This window comes from Camponotus floridanus, unplaced genomic scaffold (assembly GCF_003227725.1).
Source record: "Camponotus floridanus strain SB8 unplaced genomic scaffold, Cflo_v7.5 scaffold124, whole genome shotgun sequence".
Taxonomy (NCBI): Eukaryota; Metazoa; Arthropoda; class Insecta; order Hymenoptera; family Formicidae; genus Camponotus; species Camponotus floridanus.
Window position 1 is genome coordinate 316,324 of NW_020229242.1, and position 21,103 is coordinate 337,426.

Here is a 21,103-nt window from a genome sequence, read left to right on the forward strand (position 1 = left end):
TGTATATAAATGTTAAACGCAATTAGTGCTTAGTACACTGATTTACGACTAATTTACAAAATGGATAAAAGCAAACAAATTATTATATAATAAATATATAAATAAATCTAAGATATACAATATTTCATTTTTTGTAACAACTTTTGTTTAATCATGCATTTATTTAAATTAAATATATTATATATCTTTCCTTTTACATTTTTAGCAAACATATAAGAAAAAGAAAAAGCTTTCAAGATATTAAAACAGATCATCTATGATAATAATAGAAATACATTGAAACTTAAATAAACTATCAAATGATAGAAAGATATCACAATTCGAAAGAAACAGAGTACAGATAATGTTAATTTTGTAATTTTATTACATGTTGCAACAGAAGTTAGTAAAGTAAATTAAATATATGATAAACGCAATATACACTATATATATAATTAATATTATATCATACATCTGAAATTAATATTGAAGTGCTTTTATCGTCGCTTTTTTAAAACTTCCATGAAAAATAACAACTCTATAAGTAAAAATTAGTTCTGAAAATATTAGTCAACTCAATTATATTACAATTTAAGTAATTCCATTTGATATTCATTGATTTATTTATTGTACTTAAGTAGCGTGATTTATTTATAGTGTACTAAGTAGCATAAAAACGAGGTAGAAATGTCACATCGGTGCATAGTTAGGCACTACAATTAGATGACAAAATTTATTACGTTTTAACAATGCGTCTATTCGATGTGTCAGTAACATTTGTAATATATTCTTTAATAACGTTAAAGTAGTCAGGAAGAAGATAATTAAGCATATGATTACTTTTGATTTTAATTTGCGAGAATATCATTCGAGTTAAACTTGTTGGATGATACGATTAACAATGCAATTAGCGATATATGCTCATATTTCGTCTGTAAATATAAAATATATATAATATCAAAGTTTTCAATAAAAAATTCTGCTTAATACTTCAACAAATGAATAATCTTTCCACTATTTTTTAATTAAACTTGTGTAAAAAAATATCAAAATACCTGTTTTGATATTTGTTTTCACTTGGTTTAACAGTTTAACCGTTTTGGCTTAAGTTATCGCACTTTAGGACGTTCAAACGATTAATCCTACTTTATAACTTATAAATCTAGCTCTTAATGATAAAATGGTAACTTTCTTGCGACTAAAACAATTGACTTGACAAATGTAGCTTGTGGAGAGAAATTTATAAATATGAATTTGAAAAAGAGATTAATCTCGTCTTTGCAAAATGTCTACATTATAGCTTGATGTAAAAGACTCTTATATAAAGTGTTTTATGTAAGTAAGATTTTATCGATTTTTTTCTTTCTCTTAAAAAAATTTCTTTCCGAGAAAAATGAATCTAGATTAAAATAAAAATTACTTCGAAACAACATATACATCATATTTTTAAAACTTTTCGATGAATCTTTCGCAACGATCTAACATTTTTTTTTTTCGATATCATAATACGGTAATAAAAAAATTTTGAACAACTGCGTGATAAAAAGTGAAAAAGTTACTACGTTCTTTCACGATTGTTTTCTCAATATGGTCATTGATGTCCTTTTTATACCTTAGACTGTTACGATTATCACGTGCACGCAGTATCAGTCTTATAAATAATAGAAAATGTATTTAGAAATTGTGCGAACTCGCTTATAAAGCGTTCCGAAAGCAAGAAAGCCTCTTTTGCTTCATTTATAATTCGAAGTTGTTCAAATGTTCGTCGTTATACTCCGTATTGGTTGATCTGCTCCTGTATTTTACTGCACAACAACTGTGGAAGAGATAAATTTGCAAACTGATAAAATATCGGACAAAAGAGACAATAATAAAATATGAGAAGGATTGATAAAAGATTATTTTGACGCGCGCAATACATGCGTACCTGTTTAATATTTTGATCCGTTATTAAAAGTATCTTTGATTGATCCGCGCTACCAAAAAAACCGCCGAATTTCTTCTTTTTGCTGGTGTCTTTAAGAAAGATTTGCACACCTCTCTCTACAATCTTTGGTGATTCGCTAAATTCGTTCCAAGTATGAGTCCAGTCAACCTATAATAATAAAATATCATAAACGTATGTCACAATTTTTGTTTGAAACTAATAGAGATATGGTAATTAATCAATACCAACCCGCCAACCACCAAACAGATCATTATGTTCGAGGTATGATAATCTTTTGTCAGTGAGCAACAGTACATCTTTGTTAATAAATATGTGATAGACATAAACGTCCGTATGTGCGTATTTTCCTTTCTCCAGCTCCTATAGAGAAACATTTCTTATAGAAATATATATATATATATATATATATATATATATATATATATATAATTTATCATTATGTATTAATTGTTAATTTTTAAAAAATTCTACATGCCAAATTTTAAGTTTATGAAATAAAAAATTTTTGGAAAAATATTGTATGTAGAATAATTTTATATTTACACAAAAAATATTTTATTATTTAATATCATTTTCGTTATAACATCTGGATTTTTCTTTATATTAATAGTATAAAACATGTTTTTAATCTATGTTATACGAAATATTTACATAAATGCTATATATAAATTAACGAAATATCCATTAAGAAATATCTCACTAATAATGAATAATTTATTAAAGCCAGAACATGTAAATATGTACTTTAAGTTTGATGATCAAAATATCGAGTACTTAAAACAATAGAATTTTTACCATCAATATCTTGTTGCCTTCAGCTTCTTCCTTTATGTAAGGTCTAACAAGACTGTCTGGTTGCAGAAATCTAGGCGATCGTACTCTCCTTGTCTCCTCGTTCAACTCGGTAGCTCTAAAATGGATTTTAAAATATAATTTTCAATATATCTTGTATAAATAATCGTACAATTTATACAATTTCAATTTCTAATTAATCTTATTATTCATCGATAAAATTATTAAAATTCTCTTTGCATGCTCTTAACAGATCGTACCGTTTGACAGCTCCAAAGGAACCGCTCGCAAAGTCAATAACGCCGGCAGTAGGTCTGGTAACGAGTCCAACGACACCCTTTCCGAATCCTTTGAAGAACCCTTCTACTCCTTCTTCTTTTGCTCCTGATATAGGTTTCATTACCACACCTGTTACACCGTCGACTACACCCTATAGAACGAAATGAATAAATCATTTGTACTAAGTGATTTAATTAATCTATACATTAATTTTCATGACTTTACCATTACTAAACCCTTTCCACTTCGAGCGAGACCTTCTTGCAAGTTGGCAGGTTGTTTGGTCAGCTGTTCTTGTCTCTTTCGCTGGTAATCTTTGTCGAAGGTCAGAGCAGCTATACCCTTGCCTGCAAAAAATACATATTATATAAAAAAAAATATCAAATATTGCAAGAATTAATACAATTCAATATCTTTTCATAACACAAGATTCTAAAAACATGTCAAAATAAAAATATTGGTAATGTCTGCAGTTTTCCACTTGAACATAATTAAAATGTTTTGAATGATACTGAAACGTACCCATTGCTCCCGTGATCTTCGACACTGCGCCCGCCATTCCGCCGACGGTATGGCCCAACATGCTGCGCACTCCAAGAAACAGACCCTCCGCGAATTCTCCCGGGCCCTGTATGGCCCCTTGGAAAGGTTCGTAGAACAAATCCTCAATGCCCTTCATAGTCCCGACCACAAGCCCGTACGGATTACCGATGACATCAAGTCCCAGCACGAGCACATAAGCCTGTTTAATCGCCTGGCCTGCATAATGAGTAGTCGCTTCGGAGATGAGCTGTTTGTTTGTCATGAATACATAGTTTCTCTCGAAATACGCCAATCTGTACATTAACAGAGAAATTTAGAATCTCAAAATCTAGAGAATATGAAGCTCTAGGAATTTAATTCTTAAGATTGAATAAGTTTTAAAAAGATTCTTAATTACGCTAAGATTACTACTGACAAGTGCAATAAGAGAACTTTACTTGAACACGATGTCGTTAATATCCGTTAGTGTCACACCTATTCCTTGCAACAGCACATTAAGCACTTGTGGCATTGCAGAGGGTCCACTGCCACTACCAGTCATCGAGAAACTGATGTGTATCTGCGAATAAAAAGAACGTGAAATTTCTGTCGTAGTAAATAAATAATATTTGCATTTTACATTCGTGACAAACCTTAAGTGGCGAGAAATGCAGTAGATCGAAAAAGTTCTTTTGCTCAGCCGTGGTAATCAGGCTGACGTGATACATGAGCGGTTCATTGACCAGTTTCATATCAGTACGGAATAATGCACTCTAGAAAGAAATAACTGTTTATTCTCTCGTTGATTCTAGATAAGTAAATAAATTTCAATGACCGTGACAAGACTCACCTCCTCCGCATCATTGACTTCGTTTGCTTCCAAAAGGCTCATTATCGCATTCAAAAAAACGATGTCCACCTTGATGTGGAACTCTTGTACGAGAACTTTAAAATATCGAAATTGTTGCACGGTACTATGCTCCAGTAGGCGTTTTACCATACTGAGTTCCGCAAAAGGTTTCATTACTGTAGAGAGATCAAAGAAACTTTTTTAACAAGTGCATAAGTATTCTGGCTATAAAATAAATTCGCACTGATGGCATTTTTATACTGTTTTATGATGATAAAATTCTAAATATATGAATATATCTATATGATGACTTGTATATAATATACATACATCTATATTAATATACATACATATATATTAAATATATGAACATATCATATATGTACATATACAGTAAATTAATCTTTATTATATTCGTATCAAAGGTTCTTATATAATTTATTTTTATAAGATATAAATGACATCTATAACTTTGATGAGATAAATACTAGAGATTACAAGTAAAAAGATTATTTCTCTGCAGACAATACCTGTGCTCTGCGTTACGCTCTTTGGCGGTGGAACCGGAGCCAATATAACCGGGAAGACACACTCTGATAATTGATTATCGATCTGCAGTCTATTGATCTTTGCATGCAACTGTACTTGATGCGCTGAAGTGCGGTATTGTAGCCAAAGTCCAGTCTGAAATGTACGTCGCATGTATCTACGATGTGGCTTCAACATTTCCATATTCAGATAATCCACCTGAAAGCAAAAGAAAGATTGTTATAATATCAATGTGGTTATTAACGCGTTTATATCGAAACAAAAATTATATTTTACCATTAACTTTGGCTCCAGCATTACCCGATAGTCTGCATCCTTGCCAATCTGCAATTCCTTAATGTATCGCTGATATCCCTCCTCGATGGCATTGACCTCCTTGGCGGTTAACGCTCGCCATCGGCCACCGAGGGACTTGCGGGTTTCCCATATAATTCCAGAACTGCATTATAGGAGAACTTTATTAATTTTTCAAAATGATATAATTTTACAAATAATTTTCACTTAATTAAGTGATCGTAAATCCAAAATTTTATTATATTATATCAAAATATTACTTGATATTGCGATATACATATACTCACCTAGCGATGCACATGTATAACAATTCGGATTTGGTAATATTGTTCACAAGAGAGAACCCAATACCGTGTATGTTCAACATTATTTCCTGATCGATTATTTCAAGATCACCAGCCAGCTGACAATCTTCGGCTATCTTCAGATTCGTAGTGAATAAAAGCACTCGTTGAGTACCGTCTAGAAACGACACGTAGAACAGTTTATCATTTACGTCCGGCAATTGGAAGGTACCGAGATTATCCTAAAAAGGAAATAAAAAGGAAATGAAAACGCATATTTGCGTTACTTTTACGAATACTTTTTTGTCTATTCTTTCTCTTCTCTCTTACTTTACGAAGATTATCTTCGATTTCCTTGCCGTTATTATCTTCCCAGACGATTTTTCGCGGACCTGCTGGATTTTCCCAAGTATAAAACATTCTGTTGTACGACTGTATGGACCTGTGGATACATGAAATACATGATCAGTTCATATAGTTTATATACAGAAGTATACAGAAACCGATTTATTGCACATTGAGTTTTTAAGAGATTTTTTAATGCACTTTCTACCTGACGTTGATTGAACCCTTCTCCCACAGATTGATGGTATACGGAGTATGATTGATGATCAGAGCCGGTGCGTTACCTGAACTATATGCTGACAGAGAGATGTAGACACCACCTTCACTGATTTGCACATCTACATTGATCCCTCCGTACTGTTAAATAAAAGATAAACTTGTTAAAAGTACAATATGAAAATGTAATATAGGATATCCATTCAAATCTTATAAGAGTAATTCTAATTAAGAATTCTCCAATCTTCTTTATATTTCTATTTAAAATTTCAAATAAAATATTTTAGAAAATTTTTAGATGCAATATTTTAAAATAAGTTTTATATTGTATGCACTCTGTTTCCAATATATTTTTCATTTATATGAAGAAAAAATGAAGTTATTTAAATTTTAAATATTAGATTTGATAATGTACTGAAGAAAACTGGATGACTTTTAAAAAGTATGCACTTTTCACTTGCATAAATTGTTTTCATTTCTTTATCATTAAAAATATATACTGTGTATTCAATATTTTACTAAATCATTGAATAGAGAAAGAGATATATATATTTATATTTTAAACAGATATAATTCACAACTTGATTCATGAATTTCTCATTATTTTCAAAAGTAAAATTATTAAAGAGAAAATTGTTTAAAAATTTCTCTGAGTTACAATAAAATTTTCTAATTTTTCTTGATAAAAGAAATACCTCGGAATTTCAGGTTTTCCAAATTTTTTCAGCGAGTAGACATTACCTTATTATCTAATTTCAATAAAGTTGTGTGACTATCAGTGTAAATGAAAGCCGCGGTTTTCTCGGGTTGACCCGCGACCTTGGCCCTCAAAGTTTTGTTGTCATGCTCGATTCGAGGCCACAAAGCTGCGCATTCGCCGGGAGGTACCTCCACAAATGCAGCAATAATTTTGTGTTATTATAAGATTATAATATGCAATTTTTCATTTACATAGTAAAATAATTGAATCGCTTATACTTAACATACTTTGATCATCGGATCCGCTGGACGATCGCCCTCTTGGCATTCTATGAGAAAATCTGCATTATTGATGAGTATGTAGTAGGGTGTAAATGTAATTTGTTTGGTCAATGAGTTGTAGGTCAGTTGATTATGTACTCCAATCTGTAATGAAAAGCGTTTTTTATCTTAATTTTTGTTTATTATATTTTTTTTTTATATTATCTCATTCAACTATAAAAAAATAAATTAACTGAAGAGCTATTATAAAAAATATTAAACTAAAGATACTAAAAATCAGTAAACAATTCATTCAATTTCTTTGTTATTAATAAAGGAATAAAAGAATGGGGGGTAAAAAGGGAGAAAAAAAAAAGAAAAAAAAAATCATCTATATTAGAACCTGATATGTCATTCCGTTGTATTTGCATGCCACCACACCCTCGCTGCCTGCAACGTCAATTGAGAATTTTTCAGACCACTCTCCGTCCTCCACTCTGATCATGGCCTTCTTCTTGCCAAAGAAAGCCTTCGAACGGAATGAAAACAGAATAGGTCCCTTAAAGTGCTCCGGGTGGTACAGGACATTCAAGTAATCATCCGTTGTCTGGAATGAGCAATCAATATGGATTAATAATCTTTATATTTTAATCGTTGGAAATAATATTTTCTATATCATGCAGTTAGTAAGATAAGTAACAAACGCCTTCGCAATATTAGCACGTTAAATAAATTTTGTCTGTGTTGGATGTGCTTTATATCCAGAAAACTAAAAACAGAAAAGAATCATTATGAAATTTGTGATTTAAAGATTAACCAAGGATTCAAGTATAAATCGAGTAAGAATAGAGAAGAAGATAAACAAAGGGAGACAGAGCAGTAAGAATGAAAACACAATTACACAATGATAATATAGTTAACAATTACATATAAAAAGAAGCGCGATTTACGTGTTTGATAAAATGCAGTTGTTAAGAATCGGCTAACATTAGGACCAACAAGATGGTAATCTAACACAATTGCGACGGTTAGTCCCAATGTGATAGATCGACTAGATCAGACGATTGTTATCCCACAGTAATAATCGAGTCTTGTGAACACAAGCACGAGAACAGCTCAGTATACTAATATTGAAATAAAGCGATGGGTCACCGCGCGCGTTTTCCTCCTCCTTCGTTGCTGATGGGGTTTCATAGTGGAAACGAATTTCTGAAAGATGTTTCCACGTACATTTTCACAAAATATAAATATTGATGTTTAAACCAACAATAAAATTTAACTCTTTTAATAATACAAATCTTTTTGACATAAGAGTTGATAGTTATTCATATTAATTTTTTCCATCGTCAACAATTGTATGGTTGAAAGAATCCGAAATAATTTTTGACGGTTAATTTCACGAAAATGTACTGAAAAAAATAGTTTTCGTAAAACAAGCATTTTTTACTTGCTTAATATTTTCACTTCCTTATCTATTAAATATTACAATAAAAAAATGTATACTGCATATTTTAATATGATAGTGAATATATATTGTAAACAGATATAATCCACAATTTTGCAAATCGGTGGATTTTTGACTGCTTGCAATATAGGAGCAAAATATTCAAAGCAAGAATTTAAAAAAAAATTCTCCGAGTACTAATAAAATTCCATGAAAATTCTGATTTTTTTAGATAAAAAAAATTCTAAGAAATTCAGGTTTTTTAGATTTTTCCATGAAATAAACACCCTATTTTTACACGAAAAGCACAATGAGATGCGACACGATAATAGGAAATCTCTACCTTGATCGGACTCGAGTGCTCTTTGCCACCCTTACTTGACTTCTGTAAAATAATGGAGTACATTGAATACAAGGTTTTGATCGAGCAGATGCAGCACTGGTTAATATGATAAAACATTGACAGAAAGGACATAAAAAAGGATGAGGATACAAGCATTATGATAGCATATATGATAGATAAGAGAGGTGCATATGATATAAGAGAAGTACATATTGATAAAAAATTTCACAAGGACTTGAGATATCTGGTGGAGGGATATAATATATTCTCTAAAAAAAAATTGCGAATTAAAAATTTCAGAAAAAAGTTTTTAAAATTTCAAATATAAAGAGATATTTAAATTGCAATTTGTCCACAAAGTTGCCAAAAGCAAATATCAGCACTGGGAACATACTCTGTAGGATAACATCAGGCCAGTCTTGTTCAACATCCAGAAAGGACAGTACAGCGCCATGACGATCGAACCATATTTGTAGGATGTATGCATTCCGAGATCCAATGTTACTTTCTGCGCGCTATCGAAGGACTCGAAGGACCAGACTGCGAACTCAGGTGGGTTTGCCACAATTTCACCTTTACACGACCAGTCCTTTTCCAGGTAATTTGGCAACTGTGAATAAACGCATTTATCCCGAATAAGTAATGCATGATAATTTCTTCAAATTTTATAATTACACTCGACAAGATAATTCATTCTCGATAAAATAAAAATTTATAATAAGAATTTAGAATTTCATAATAATTTAATTTTCACTTTAATATTTTGTCTTTTATTCTACCTTGATTTAATATTTTGTCTTTTATTCTACCTTGATAATTATACTTGATTTGACTGGATCGATCGTGGGCAGTTGCAAGGAAGCACTGGCTTCGAGTAAATTCTCCTGAACAATGCCTGGCAAAGAGATGATGATATCGATCGGCAGAAAGTTTTTCAGATATATGGATGGATATAGATGTACATTGTAGATGGTACTAGCCATGGTGTGACGAGTAGTATTTTCAAAATACACCTGTTCGATTTCTCCTACGGCCTGTGTAGACAAATATATATACATTATTTTATTTCAGTTATTTACTATTATGACAAATAATATTTATAGACTCATTACATATTAATTATTGTCACTTAATTAATTTGCAAATATCTGCATCATTCAGGCGATAAATATCAATAATATAAATATTGTAACCTGAATATAAAATGGTTCTGTGACATCCTGCTTGGATCGAGATTCACATTTTAGTAGCTTTGTCATGGAAACTGTTTTCTGTAGATCCTTCCAGATGAATGGCTCAACTGACACCATGTATCTAAAATAAAGATTAGACGATCATGAAAAAATTTTTATATCAAAGAACTCTTCTTTATTTTTAATAATAATAATAAGATTGTTTACTCAAATTTTGTAAAAAGATTTTTTGTCTGATTTTTTAAGTATGTTTGTTCAAAATTCCAAGTAAAATAAAGAAATTATATAGATGCAATATTTTTAAAATAAATTTATTTTAATACTCTTCATTCAGGTTTCCTAAATTCTTTCAGAGAACAGACATCTCGAAAATTTATATTAAGTAGTATTATAAAGATAAAAAAAGATGTAAATATACCCTTCAACACTAAAGAAGAGCCAATAGATGTTGGTCGGAGTGTACACAGCGTCGAGGGGTAAATTGAGCTTCTCATCTGGTGCCACCGTTCCTACGCACTCAACCTCGTTTCCGCGCTTCGTCATATAATAAACCGCTATCGGCTGCGCAAAATGATTGTGGATCTACGCACAAAACATATTGCGGAATATTAATTATAATCAATAAAAAATGTTTGCAATTCTTCTTCATTTACCTGAAGTATGCTTCTAAGAGTGACGATCGTGCTACCTTCTTCCACAATGACGTCCGATACAATGCCCCATTCCTCGGAGCCCTCTTTACGGTACTTCAAAGAGAAGAATCTCTTGTCCGCCTTCAAAACAGGTATCGCCAATTTGCCTTGGATACCTTTAAACTATTAAATTTTATTATATTATTAACTATTAAAATTTATTATATTTAATTATACATCATAAAAAATATTAGAATATTTTTATTTTTATTATTTAACTACCTTAAGATTGTAAATTAGTCTTAGAATTAGTTTTTATAATTTTCCAATTGAATAATAATAAAAGTTATATAAAAACTAGTAATATTTTTAATTATATAAATTAATAATTTTAATTATATTCTCTCTTCCAATAAATTTAACATTATTTTTACTTAATATTGGAATCGGAATTAATTCCGAATATTTATTGTAATTATTTTATTTTTGAGAAATAAATTTTGGGAGATTAAAAAGTTGAATCCTGTCATGAATTCCGCATGTTACATCTGCATATCAACTTACAGAAACAGTAAATTTACTATCCTCCCTGTCTTTCACGGTTTCTGCTTTTAACTGTTTGAGAAGATGTGTATCCAACTTGGATGTCTTTGGTGCCAGTTCAATCGACGCACCGGTCTCAAGGATTACTTCCATGTACGAATTGCTATCATTCTGTATTCTTGATCCATCATCGAATATCTAAAAAAAAAATACCGATATTAATATATAAATTTCAAATAGATAGATGAGTAAGTAAAATAGAAGCTTGAAAGATTCTTCTAACAAACCTTAAAGAGACTATGTTCCAAATCAAGTATCATTGGCAGACCAGTTTCGTTCTTCAGCATGTACGGCGCCACCTTCTTAGTAGGTCCTTTTCCACTGGCTTCCATAGCCGAGGAAAACGATTGGCCGAGTTGCTTCAGCACGTCCAAACATGTCTTTGTTACAGTTATCTCCAGATTGTCCTGTTGCCGATTAATATAAAACAAGGAGAAATAAGTACGTATTTCTTTCAGATAAAAACTTGACGATAATAATTTACGCCAATTTTAATTTACTTCATCTGTATAATTTCTTTTATAGAAAATTTTTCATTTAACTTGAACATTATAACATTTGAGTATTATATATATATATATATATATATATATATATATATATATTGTGTGTGTGTGTGTGTAATTTAATACATATAATTAATATTCAATATTCATATTAAAACCTTCACTTACAGAAGATGTGATGTCGATGGACATCTTAGTGGACTGATTTGGTAGTTCTTCAGGCTCGCTATCCGAAGTGGGACTAACCGCGCTAGCGCCTCTCGAGTCCAGTAATATATCATTAAATTGAACCTAACAAATTTAGAACAATTAATTAGCAAAAACACAACGAAACATTAAAAAAAAGAAAAAAAATTATGGATGCTAAAATTACCTTTGTCTTTAACTCCCACGGTGTAGAAACACGTTTGCCATTATCAGAACCTTCTATCGGTTCAATCAACGGTTCCCACAGAGCTAGGCGGCTGTTATAGTACGCCATGATTACAGACATCGTACAATCGACGCCCATCTGTAAAATCATGATAACAAATGTAAAGATTAACGAACAATTTTTATTTATACACGTTATTATACATTACTAAACTCATAATTAGATATTAGGAGTTTAAATTAATTAATCTATTAAAAAATTGGCAAAAATTAGTCAATAATAGTAGCTTTTAATCAATTTGTTGCATAACAAACTTTCAGAATATTTAAATTATGCTCATTTTCCTTTTCATAAGTCAGCAAGAGAGAAAATATCATAAATTTATAATAAATTATTTCTCAATCTCTATAAAGAGATATTTAATTTTCGCGATCAATGATTTACCGTTTTCGTGCTCCAATCATTGATGTTGCTTTGAAAGCCCACATGAAGCAGTAACATGGGTAGAGTTTTGTTCCCGACACCTGCCTCGAGAGTAAACAAGATTGTCGGAGCCGAAATAATTGCTAATTCGGATTTATAAGCAGTTGTAATTTCATCATCTGGATATGTAAACTCTTCAAGAGCTTCCAGCGCAATTTCTAAAACAAATTTATACAAATTGATATTTTAGCAAAATAATAAGAAAAAGAAAAAAAAAAGAGATGAAACAGAAAAAGAAATATTTTCATATGTATAATAAGAGTAATTAATGCAATTTATATATAACCTGTCTTTAAAAACCAATAATCGTTCTCCTCGAAGGGTGTGACAATCCACAATCCTTCATAATTCGGTTCGGCTTTAATGACTTCCTTGTCCTCCTCCTCCTTCTTTGTCATCGTGTGAACGACCTTATTCAATATTTCGATCACACCTATAAAAGTGTCATATTTTTATGAACTATTATCGACCAGCGATTTGGCGATCCACGAATTACCTGGCGAAACAGATATGTGTATATCTGTACAACAAATGTCCAAGTGAAGTCCTTTACCTTCCGGCGTGGAACCGGCAACACTGATGCTACATGGTTTCAGGACCTATAATGTTATATACTTATATTACTAGTTTAACAGATACTAAATCGTTTTACAATAAATTTTATTTATTAATTCAAAAGATTCTGATTCAATAAAATCGTTTAAGAGATTTTCTAGATTGACTCATTATTTAAAAGTAATGACAAATATTTCATTACAAAAACATGTAAAATTTATGAATTCTAAACTTTCTGTCATATCGCTAGAAGATTAAATATAAACATTTTATACTCTAACAATAAATAATTTATTATTTAATTTATAATATTATTTTATATTTTATACAGACATATCTTCAATACCTGATAGATCCAATCGGCTCTTTTCGTAGGATTATATATCCCCGTGAGTAGAGAGAAATCCTTAATGGAGCCTGTGATCACTTGGTGTTCTCCCATAATGCGCATTTTCAATAACAGCTCTGTGTTCAATATTATGCAATTCGAGTTGATGTCGTCCATGTCCTCGAGCAGAATAATATCCGGTTTCTCCACATGTAGATTCACAGTCAACATTTTGGGCGTCGGAGCAACTGGTTGTTGTGTCGGATGTTTTTTCTTTGATGATACCACCGATTCGCCTTTCGACGAAGACTGCAGGGAGGTTGTGGCGATAGTCTTGCCCGCAGTATCTACGTCGAAGAAGTCCTTGATCTTCATGAGGTAATCAAGGGACACGATAATACTGAAGGAGAATACACGCACGTCGGCGAATGTGTCATTCGGACTCTGGCGCACCGTCACATCCAGCATGCTTCTGGTATTGTACTTGGCATGCTCTTTGTCGAGGTGATCTTCGCTGGCACCGCCGCTCGGCATGCTGATTCTCTCCATGATTCGCACCAAAGAACCTTCTCGACTCTGTCGTGTGTCATCTAGTGTACAGTTCATCAACAGAATTGATGTGGCCAGCAATCCATCCGCAAATACGCGACCTTTCACGGCAAAATGCGTGAGACTGAAGCGCGCTAATCCATTCTCGGGCAAATGCAGCGGCGATGTTTGCGACTGCAGCAGCTTGGAACCGCCGGTAAATAAATTGATCACCAGGCTATCCATGATAAACTCGAACTTGACGAACGTGTGGGCATGTCGCTCCTGCGAATCCGTCGATGGCGGTTCTTGCGATGTGCTGACTTCGTATTTGTACGCCGGCTGAATCTTAACATGGAAGAAATGACGATGAGATAAAAAGAATCTTTTCATATTTATTAATTGATTTAATTAAATCTATTATTTATTTATGAATAAATAATATATAAATTAAATAAATTATTATATTATATTCATATTATTCGTTTTGTATTCACCTGTAGCTCTCCGCTGTATTCGGATTTCACAGTAGATGGTACAGGTTGCACAAGTTTCGAATCTTCGAAGGTCTCGCCCAGATTCTGCTCCAGTACCTTTAGAATTGTAGCATAATCTTCTTTGCTCAATAGTAGATTAATTTTATTCAACCTGCCCGACATATCAATGTCCGGAATAGCGGTGAACCAAGCGGTTGACAGATTACGCTTCATTAGCAGCGTAAACGTCACCGGCTCTAGTATAAGCACTTCGTTTTCGTTAATAAATTTCTCCGTATTCAGTCGGACTCGCAAAAGCTTCAAGTTCTGAAGCTCAATTTTCATTTCATCCACTATGGGACATTCGTTGGTTTCCTCATTTGTCGCTTCCAATTTCTTGAAGACGTTGCACACCTGAGAATATATACATTTCAAATGATTTTAATAATATTAAAGTTATATTTTTCATAATATTTGTATATTATTTAATATTATAATATATATTACATAATTAATAATATATTTTCAAAATGAAAAGATATATATTTAGTACAATATAGATATATCATTTGTTTTCAATTTTGAGGAATTTTAGCAGTTGTGTGTATGATATCAAATCAAAATAAATTTCACACGGTACCATAAGATTGCCCATATCCAACATTAAACTGTACTCGCTCTTGGAGTTCATCGGTACATATACGACAGGTGCCTTGATTTTGATACATAACTGGATGCGAGAGGCGCTTTCTTGAACATCCTTAATGTTTGTCCTCGCAGCTTCCGCCGCTGCCGCCGAAGCGTCTTTGATAGCTTTCTGCGCTGTTTGAAAGTTGTTCAAGAAATTCATCACGCTGGTAACAAACGCATTCAGGAAGACGATACGATGGCAACCCATCGTCACTTTGACGGACATGTTGTTTTTATCCACTTCCCATGACTCGATGTTATACATAACCGCTTGAATCTAATTGCGAATATGATTTGTAACGACCATTATACAAATAAAACGATAACTGTAAATATGATTATACCTACCTGCAAAGATTCGGTACCCTCTACGGCCACAATATCCTTGTACACGGAAGCAGGATTAAGATTTTTAATGCTGATGGAGGCTAAATCAGCATTCACTTGCGAATACGAAGACTTGCTGAGAAAACTAGCGCTGAGGCCCTCGATGTAGAGTGCGCTAATATCTCGAATAACGCTGGAGATTTTCAGATTAATCGAGCCGACCTTAGCACTCACTTTTAAATCGATGCACTCGACTGTTTGTCTTCTACGTCGTCCAGTGGATCTGGATTTTTGTCTCTGCATCTGCTCCTTAAAGAAACCGGAAGTTTCTTCTTGGATAGAAGCGAGCTGAGTTGGTCGAAGATGTTCGACTTCTTTCTTCTGAACACCTTCAAGCGAATTCATTCGGTCCTGTATATATGTGCTAAACCGTAGCAACTCAATGAGCGCCTCCTGATGCAATAACATGTCTAGCGAAGTGAATTCCAGTACTAACAATTTCACGACAGAACCGTGTCGCGTGATGAATTCTGGCGAGCGTTTATTTACATTTATGTACCGCACAACAATTAGATATTCATCTCTACCGGTCGACATCGGTGTATTCACAATGAAAATCTCTTGATCTTCATGCAGCTGTCGCAATTGCACGCCGCCTAGTCGCAATTGCACCTCTTGATCGTATGTACGCTGCAGCATTTCTGCCTCTACCTGCAGCACCTGGAATCTGAGGAAAACTAAATTCAAAAATTTATGTGAAAGTTAATTATAAATTCATTTATATTTAAAAGTATATTTTAAAATAAAATAAAAGTATAAAGTGTAAATTGCAAACCTGACAAATTCCGATTCCACATTGTCATCACGTTGCCTAGATATCGAAAGCGTAAATTCCTTCATTTCGAATTTCATTTCCAAATCAGTAGTCTGCTTTATCGGTACAGACATTGTTCCTTCTTGTTGCTTTCTCTTGTCGGCAATAGTGGATATCGTGGTACCAAGCTCTTTCAGTGACAATTGTGAGATGGATTTAGAAAGAGATGTTCGATGTAGTTCTGCGGTTTTTTCTTCTTCGGGCAGCGGAATGCTCTGTGCAATCGACAGCGCCTGTAGTAATCGAACATCCGTTATGTTCACGGTTACTGACGGCAGGCGACCAAGAAGTCGGAGTTTCGGCAACAAAGGATCGTCCATCACCAAACATTTATGGAACTGGATCTCTAATGTGGTCGGATGAAGTAACGTCAGGGAACTCTCGGTGCTTGCAAGAGCTGATCGCCATTCTTCGTTCGGCAATGAGACTAGCACCTAAGTAAAAACAAAATTTAAAAATATACTGACTTTATATTTTTCACAATATAATATATATTTAAAATGTTATTGCAATGAATTTTTATTGTATATACAAGCCATAAAAATTATTTTTATTAGTCTATTATTTCCATTATTTAATAAATTAATATATTTATTTAATTAAAAAAAAAATATATATGTGTGTGTGTGTGTGTGTGTGTGTGCGCGCGCGCGCGCGCGCGTACGCGTGTACACACACACACACATACATGCATACATATAATTTTTATATAATATAGTTTTATATAATTTTCGTAAAATAATTTTTAAGTGTTAACGCTTCAAATTGAAGATTAAAACTACCTGAAAGTTAACTATCTCCAAAACAAATTTGTCATAACTATGCTCCCTCAAGTGCAGAAGCACTTCCTCTTCGCTCTTGCCCATGCTAACTAGTTGTTTAACGCTGGCGCCAGCCATGTCACTCTTGCCATTCTCCAAGGAATGCATCTTTAAACTGCCAAGATTGACGACGATCAATGATTTTGAGTCTCCATAAAAGCCCCCATGCGGTATGATAAGTTGTGAGGCCTGCATATCCACTTGTATATCTAGGATTGAATGTTTTTGTATAGCGTACTCTAGCCCAAGCGCCGACATTTCCTTCAAGCCCTCTAATTGCTCCGCTGCTGCTGTCTGTAGCTGGTTTAGCGTCGAAGAGTCTTGCACCTAAAAAATTCTCATTGACATAAAAATATGCAAAGCGAGGAAGGAAAAAAAATTAGAAATATTTAGATATTTATTAAATTCGTAGAAAATGAATCAAGTGGAAATTGTTTCCCTAAGATTTTTTATCTTAAAATAATTATAAGAATTGCGCAAATGTGATTTATTTGTTGAAGAAAAACACAGAGGGATACCTTAAACATGTTGACCAGTTCTATAATGGTTTGTGCATCATAGATTATGTCGGCGGATCGGGACTTAACGATGACGCGATCGCCGCACAACTTGTCAATCGGATTTTTCTCGTAAGAAACCGACAGCAAGGCGCTGTCAGAACTGCCATGTTCTGGGTTGAAAAGCGAGGGAATATGGCCGTCTTGTGTCACACCCAATAGCTTCATATCACTGATGGAGGCGGTGACGAGAATCGCGTTTGCAGACGGTCGCGATTTAAAACCCGCTCGTACACCATGCAGCTGCAAGTCCAAAATGCACGAGTGCTCTTTATCTGTGTCCAGCAGAGAAATCTGTAGACCATGCAGATAGAAACAAGTATCGATCATTTCATATGTTTCCGGATAGTGTGCTGGTGCGCTGTTTTCTTGATAGTCGATTGCCCGATAAAGCTTCTCCTTCTCTTGCGGCGTCATCGCTTCCTCGAATCTGAAAATAAACATTATGATATTCTAGATAAAATTTCATCCCGAATTGTAAAGCGTTTACAGTAGCAAAAAGCTCCCAAGAATATTTAAAAGTTCGAGCTACACACCGAAGCGGATGTTTGGAATCAAACCTGCGCATAATAGCCGCAGCTGAATTGAGTTCTTTTGTTTCCTCGGCTTGCGAACTGTTCCACAGGAAGCCGAACCAACCTCGTTTCGCCTTCAGACTCTTTTCTCGCTCTGCCAGTCTCTCCACCTCCATCTCGATCTGTTGCCGTATGATTACCAGATTAAAGATGTCTAATTTCATTTCACAATGCGTCAATTGCTCCGCGATCTCCTTCGCAAGCTTCTTCGTCGTTAGCTTCGTTTGGTAGGCTTGGGCGTAATCGCGGCAAGTATCGCGATGCTGTTTCATGTGAATCCAATTCCAGTTACGACGATATCTTCGTACGGTTTCCTCGAGGACACAAGTATACGCGAAATGCCACCACTCCTTGTAATGGCCGCGATACGATGTCAAATTCGGCCGGTACTTTCGGTATGGGGCGGCTTTTCGCGCCTGATCGAGGCCTTCGCCCAGCCGTATCAAGGTCTGATACTGCCGCTTCGTCAAACCGATTCGCAATTTTTGCATTTCCAGATCCAGCCATACCTGCACACGAGAAAATATATAAAATTATTACTTAAAATATGAGTCTTATATTAGCTTTGAACTTGACAATTTCACAATTTTTAATTCTAATGTATTTTAGAGAATGAGCGTGCTTTTTAGTCACCTTGGGAATAGTGTAATCGCTATTGTCCGATTCGGGTTTGGGATTAAGTCTGAGCTTGGACTTGACGTTGATCGGTCCTAACAGATATTGATAACCCGTCGGAATATAATCCGTGGTCGCGATACCTTGACAGAAGAGATTGGAATATGAGGACTGTGGGCTCTTGCTGTACTGCTCCACGCTTGTGTTGAGATAAACGGCCAGTCCGTCCAGGCTACACAGTTTGAAGATCTGCGGAATGGCATACATATCCTTCAGATTGCCTGTCGTCTCCCACGAATCTGTGCAACTTTCCAGAACGAAGGTGTTCAAGGTGAAACCGACGGAAAATGGATGTTCTTTAAAAGTAACATGATCCTCGTATCGCACATGAATTCTCTTGATCTCTACATGAATGTTCTTGATCATACGAGCGACCAGCTTTTCAACCATCGAGTCGTCCAGTTTTTCTTGTGCTGCAAGAAGAGTTTTAAATTCATATTTCTACAAAAAGAAAAAATAAAAGTCTAAAAACAATATTATCAAAATAAATATAATTACTGCAAACATACAAATTTAAAAATCTCTATTCAATTAATTTATAAAAGAACACAAGTGTTTATTTACATTTTATATCTTCTAACTGCTTCCTCTTTTCTACTCTGTCGAGTTCTGCTCGTTTGGCTTCCAACTGCGCTTTGCTTTCTTTTTCTTCATTGTATGCAACCTGACTTGTAGGCACTACTAATATAAACAATTCTTCGACTATAGCATCAATCTGACCATTCCACATATCTTTAAATGGAATTTTTAGTATCAATTTTCCTGAAAGATACAGTACTTTATTATAGAATTTCAATAATTATTATATTACTATATATTATTTTATAAATTTAATTATTGCATAATTTATATGTAACATATATTGATATAATAAATACAGTTTTTTATACCTAAACGGCCATATTCCAATCTTACAGGAAGATCTAGCACATCTAATGCAGATTCTTTTATTAACAGATCATTTAATACAAGATCTCCTGAAAGTGAAAAAATTTGTTGCATGAAATATAATTGGATTAGATGCAAAATTATGTAGAATTATTGTATACATTCCTACCTCCCCAGAGACTGACTTTAAGTTGCGTATAGTCCAAGTTCTCAATATACTCGCCGATCACCTTGTTGAGGAGCTCCGCAATGATTGATTCAAAAACCATTTTGCCGTTTATTTTGTTCTTGCTCTGTTTTCATCAAATTCTACAGCTTTTGCGCTATCTTCTCTCCCTGACAATTTTTAAAATAAATTAAAAATAAATAAAAATATATTAGTATAAATGTACAATAAAATCAAAAGATGAATTCTACAAGAAGAAAAAAAAAACTAATTTCTAACATTGATAAAATAGCCGAACAGATGCAGTCTTCCAAAAATCACGATATATTTTGATAAGATAAAGTAAATGTCATTAGATTAATTTGTGAAATTTTTAAAGATACAAAACTGCACGTGAAAATGTTTAATCGCACGTGTCTTCTTCTTTATCTATAACTGATATATTTTATAAAAATATGTAACACGTTGAATACAATTGACAAAAATCGACTTACAAGATTCTCAGAGTCCCCTCGACGATAAAGGCGGCTGCTCCGATGACGACATAACCTGAAAACGGGTCGCTCGAGCTCGGGCCTCGGGCGATCAGCTCGGCGCGAGAACCGTTTGCGTCTTTTTTCGTCAGGTTACGTCATTCTTACGGAATACCATCGATCTCTCCCTGGCAACTAGCAACGTCGCTGGAATGCGATCCCGATCTTCTCGATTTCCCTTGACTTTCGTTGCTCTTACGATCAGTAGAATCAGAGCGAATCTCTGATTCTTTTTTTTCGTCCCAAGTCCTAACTTTTATCAATTCCTGAACATGTCGCGCGTATATCATCCGACGATAGCTTCTCGATATACTATCTTCGGGTGGAAATAATAGCAGGAAGTTTGGCTTACGTCATTTATGCGACACGCTTCCCATCATAACGCAGTCTGAAAAAAAAAAATTCATTTTTTTTCAACACAAAATAAAGAGAATCATTCGCATTTCTTGTAGGTTTTTATGCTGAATGCGATTCTGGTTTTCAAATTGCTCCATTATATTATATTAAGCGTCCAA

The 21,103-nt window shown here is 33.7% G+C and overlaps 1 protein-coding gene across 2 annotated transcripts; it reads right to left on the minus strand.

Moving 5' to 3' along the window:
* Window positions 1-1,388: 1,388 nt before the first annotated feature.
* On the minus strand, window positions 1,389-20,912 carry LOC105252880 (vacuolar protein sorting-associated protein 13). 2 transcript variants are annotated; one of them, XM_011260547.3, is made up of 45 exons: window positions 20,550-20,912; window positions 20,059-20,225; window positions 19,892-19,978; window positions 19,566-19,763; window positions 18,960-19,414; window positions 18,312-18,835; window positions 17,713-18,181; window positions 17,156-17,521; window positions 16,335-16,807; window positions 15,521-16,226; window positions 15,123-15,449; window positions 14,504-14,896; window positions 13,497-14,354; window positions 13,092-13,194; window positions 12,882-13,028; window positions 12,557-12,753; window positions 12,113-12,250; window positions 11,908-12,030; window positions 11,461-11,640; window positions 11,195-11,371; window positions 10,652-10,813; window positions 10,417-10,580; window positions 9,999-10,119; window positions 9,615-9,839; window positions 9,200-9,415; window positions 8,806-8,847; window positions 8,171-8,227; window positions 7,422-7,625; window positions 7,046-7,183; window positions 6,800-6,946; window positions 6,051-6,199; window positions 5,828-5,939; window positions 5,501-5,739; window positions 5,196-5,358; window positions 4,901-5,117; window positions 4,371-4,546; window positions 4,174-4,293; window positions 3,979-4,100; window positions 3,521-3,834; window positions 3,224-3,345; window positions 2,980-3,149; window positions 2,723-2,837; window positions 2,156-2,287; window positions 1,907-2,074; window positions 1,389-1,795 (listed from the first exon to the last, which is right to left on the minus strand). In XM_011260547.3, exons 2-45 carry the CDS (start codon window positions 20,156-20,158, stop codon window positions 1,748-1,750), a joined length of 9,864 nt encoding a protein of 3,287 aa, XP_011258849.1. In that variant the 5' UTR covers window positions 20,159-20,225; window positions 20,550-20,912; the 3' UTR covers window positions 1,389-1,747. The 2 variants fall into 2 exon arrangements, with proteins under 2 accessions (XP_011258849.1, XP_011259018.1); XM_011260716.3 differs by lacking the exons at window positions 8,171-8,227; window positions 8,806-8,847.
* Between the last annotated feature and the right edge of the window lie 191 nt (window positions 20,913-21,103).

What these genes read in the sequence shown, in the direction of transcription:
- LOC105252880 (XM_011260547.3), bottom strand. Translation starts at nt 20,158, where the DNA reads ATGGTTTTTGAATCAATCATTGCGGAGCTCCTCAACAAGGTGATCGGC. An exon ending in GCAGTTAGAAGATATAAAAT is followed by an intron (nt 19,415 to 19,565) that starts GTAAATAAACAC and finishes CTCTTCTTGCAG; the next exon opens with CACAAGAAAAACTGGACGAC. An exon ending in GCTGCGGCTATTATGCGCAG is followed by an intron (nt 18,182 to 18,311) that starts GTTTGATTCCAA and finishes GTTTATTTTCAG; the next exon opens with ATTCGAGGAAGCGATGACGC.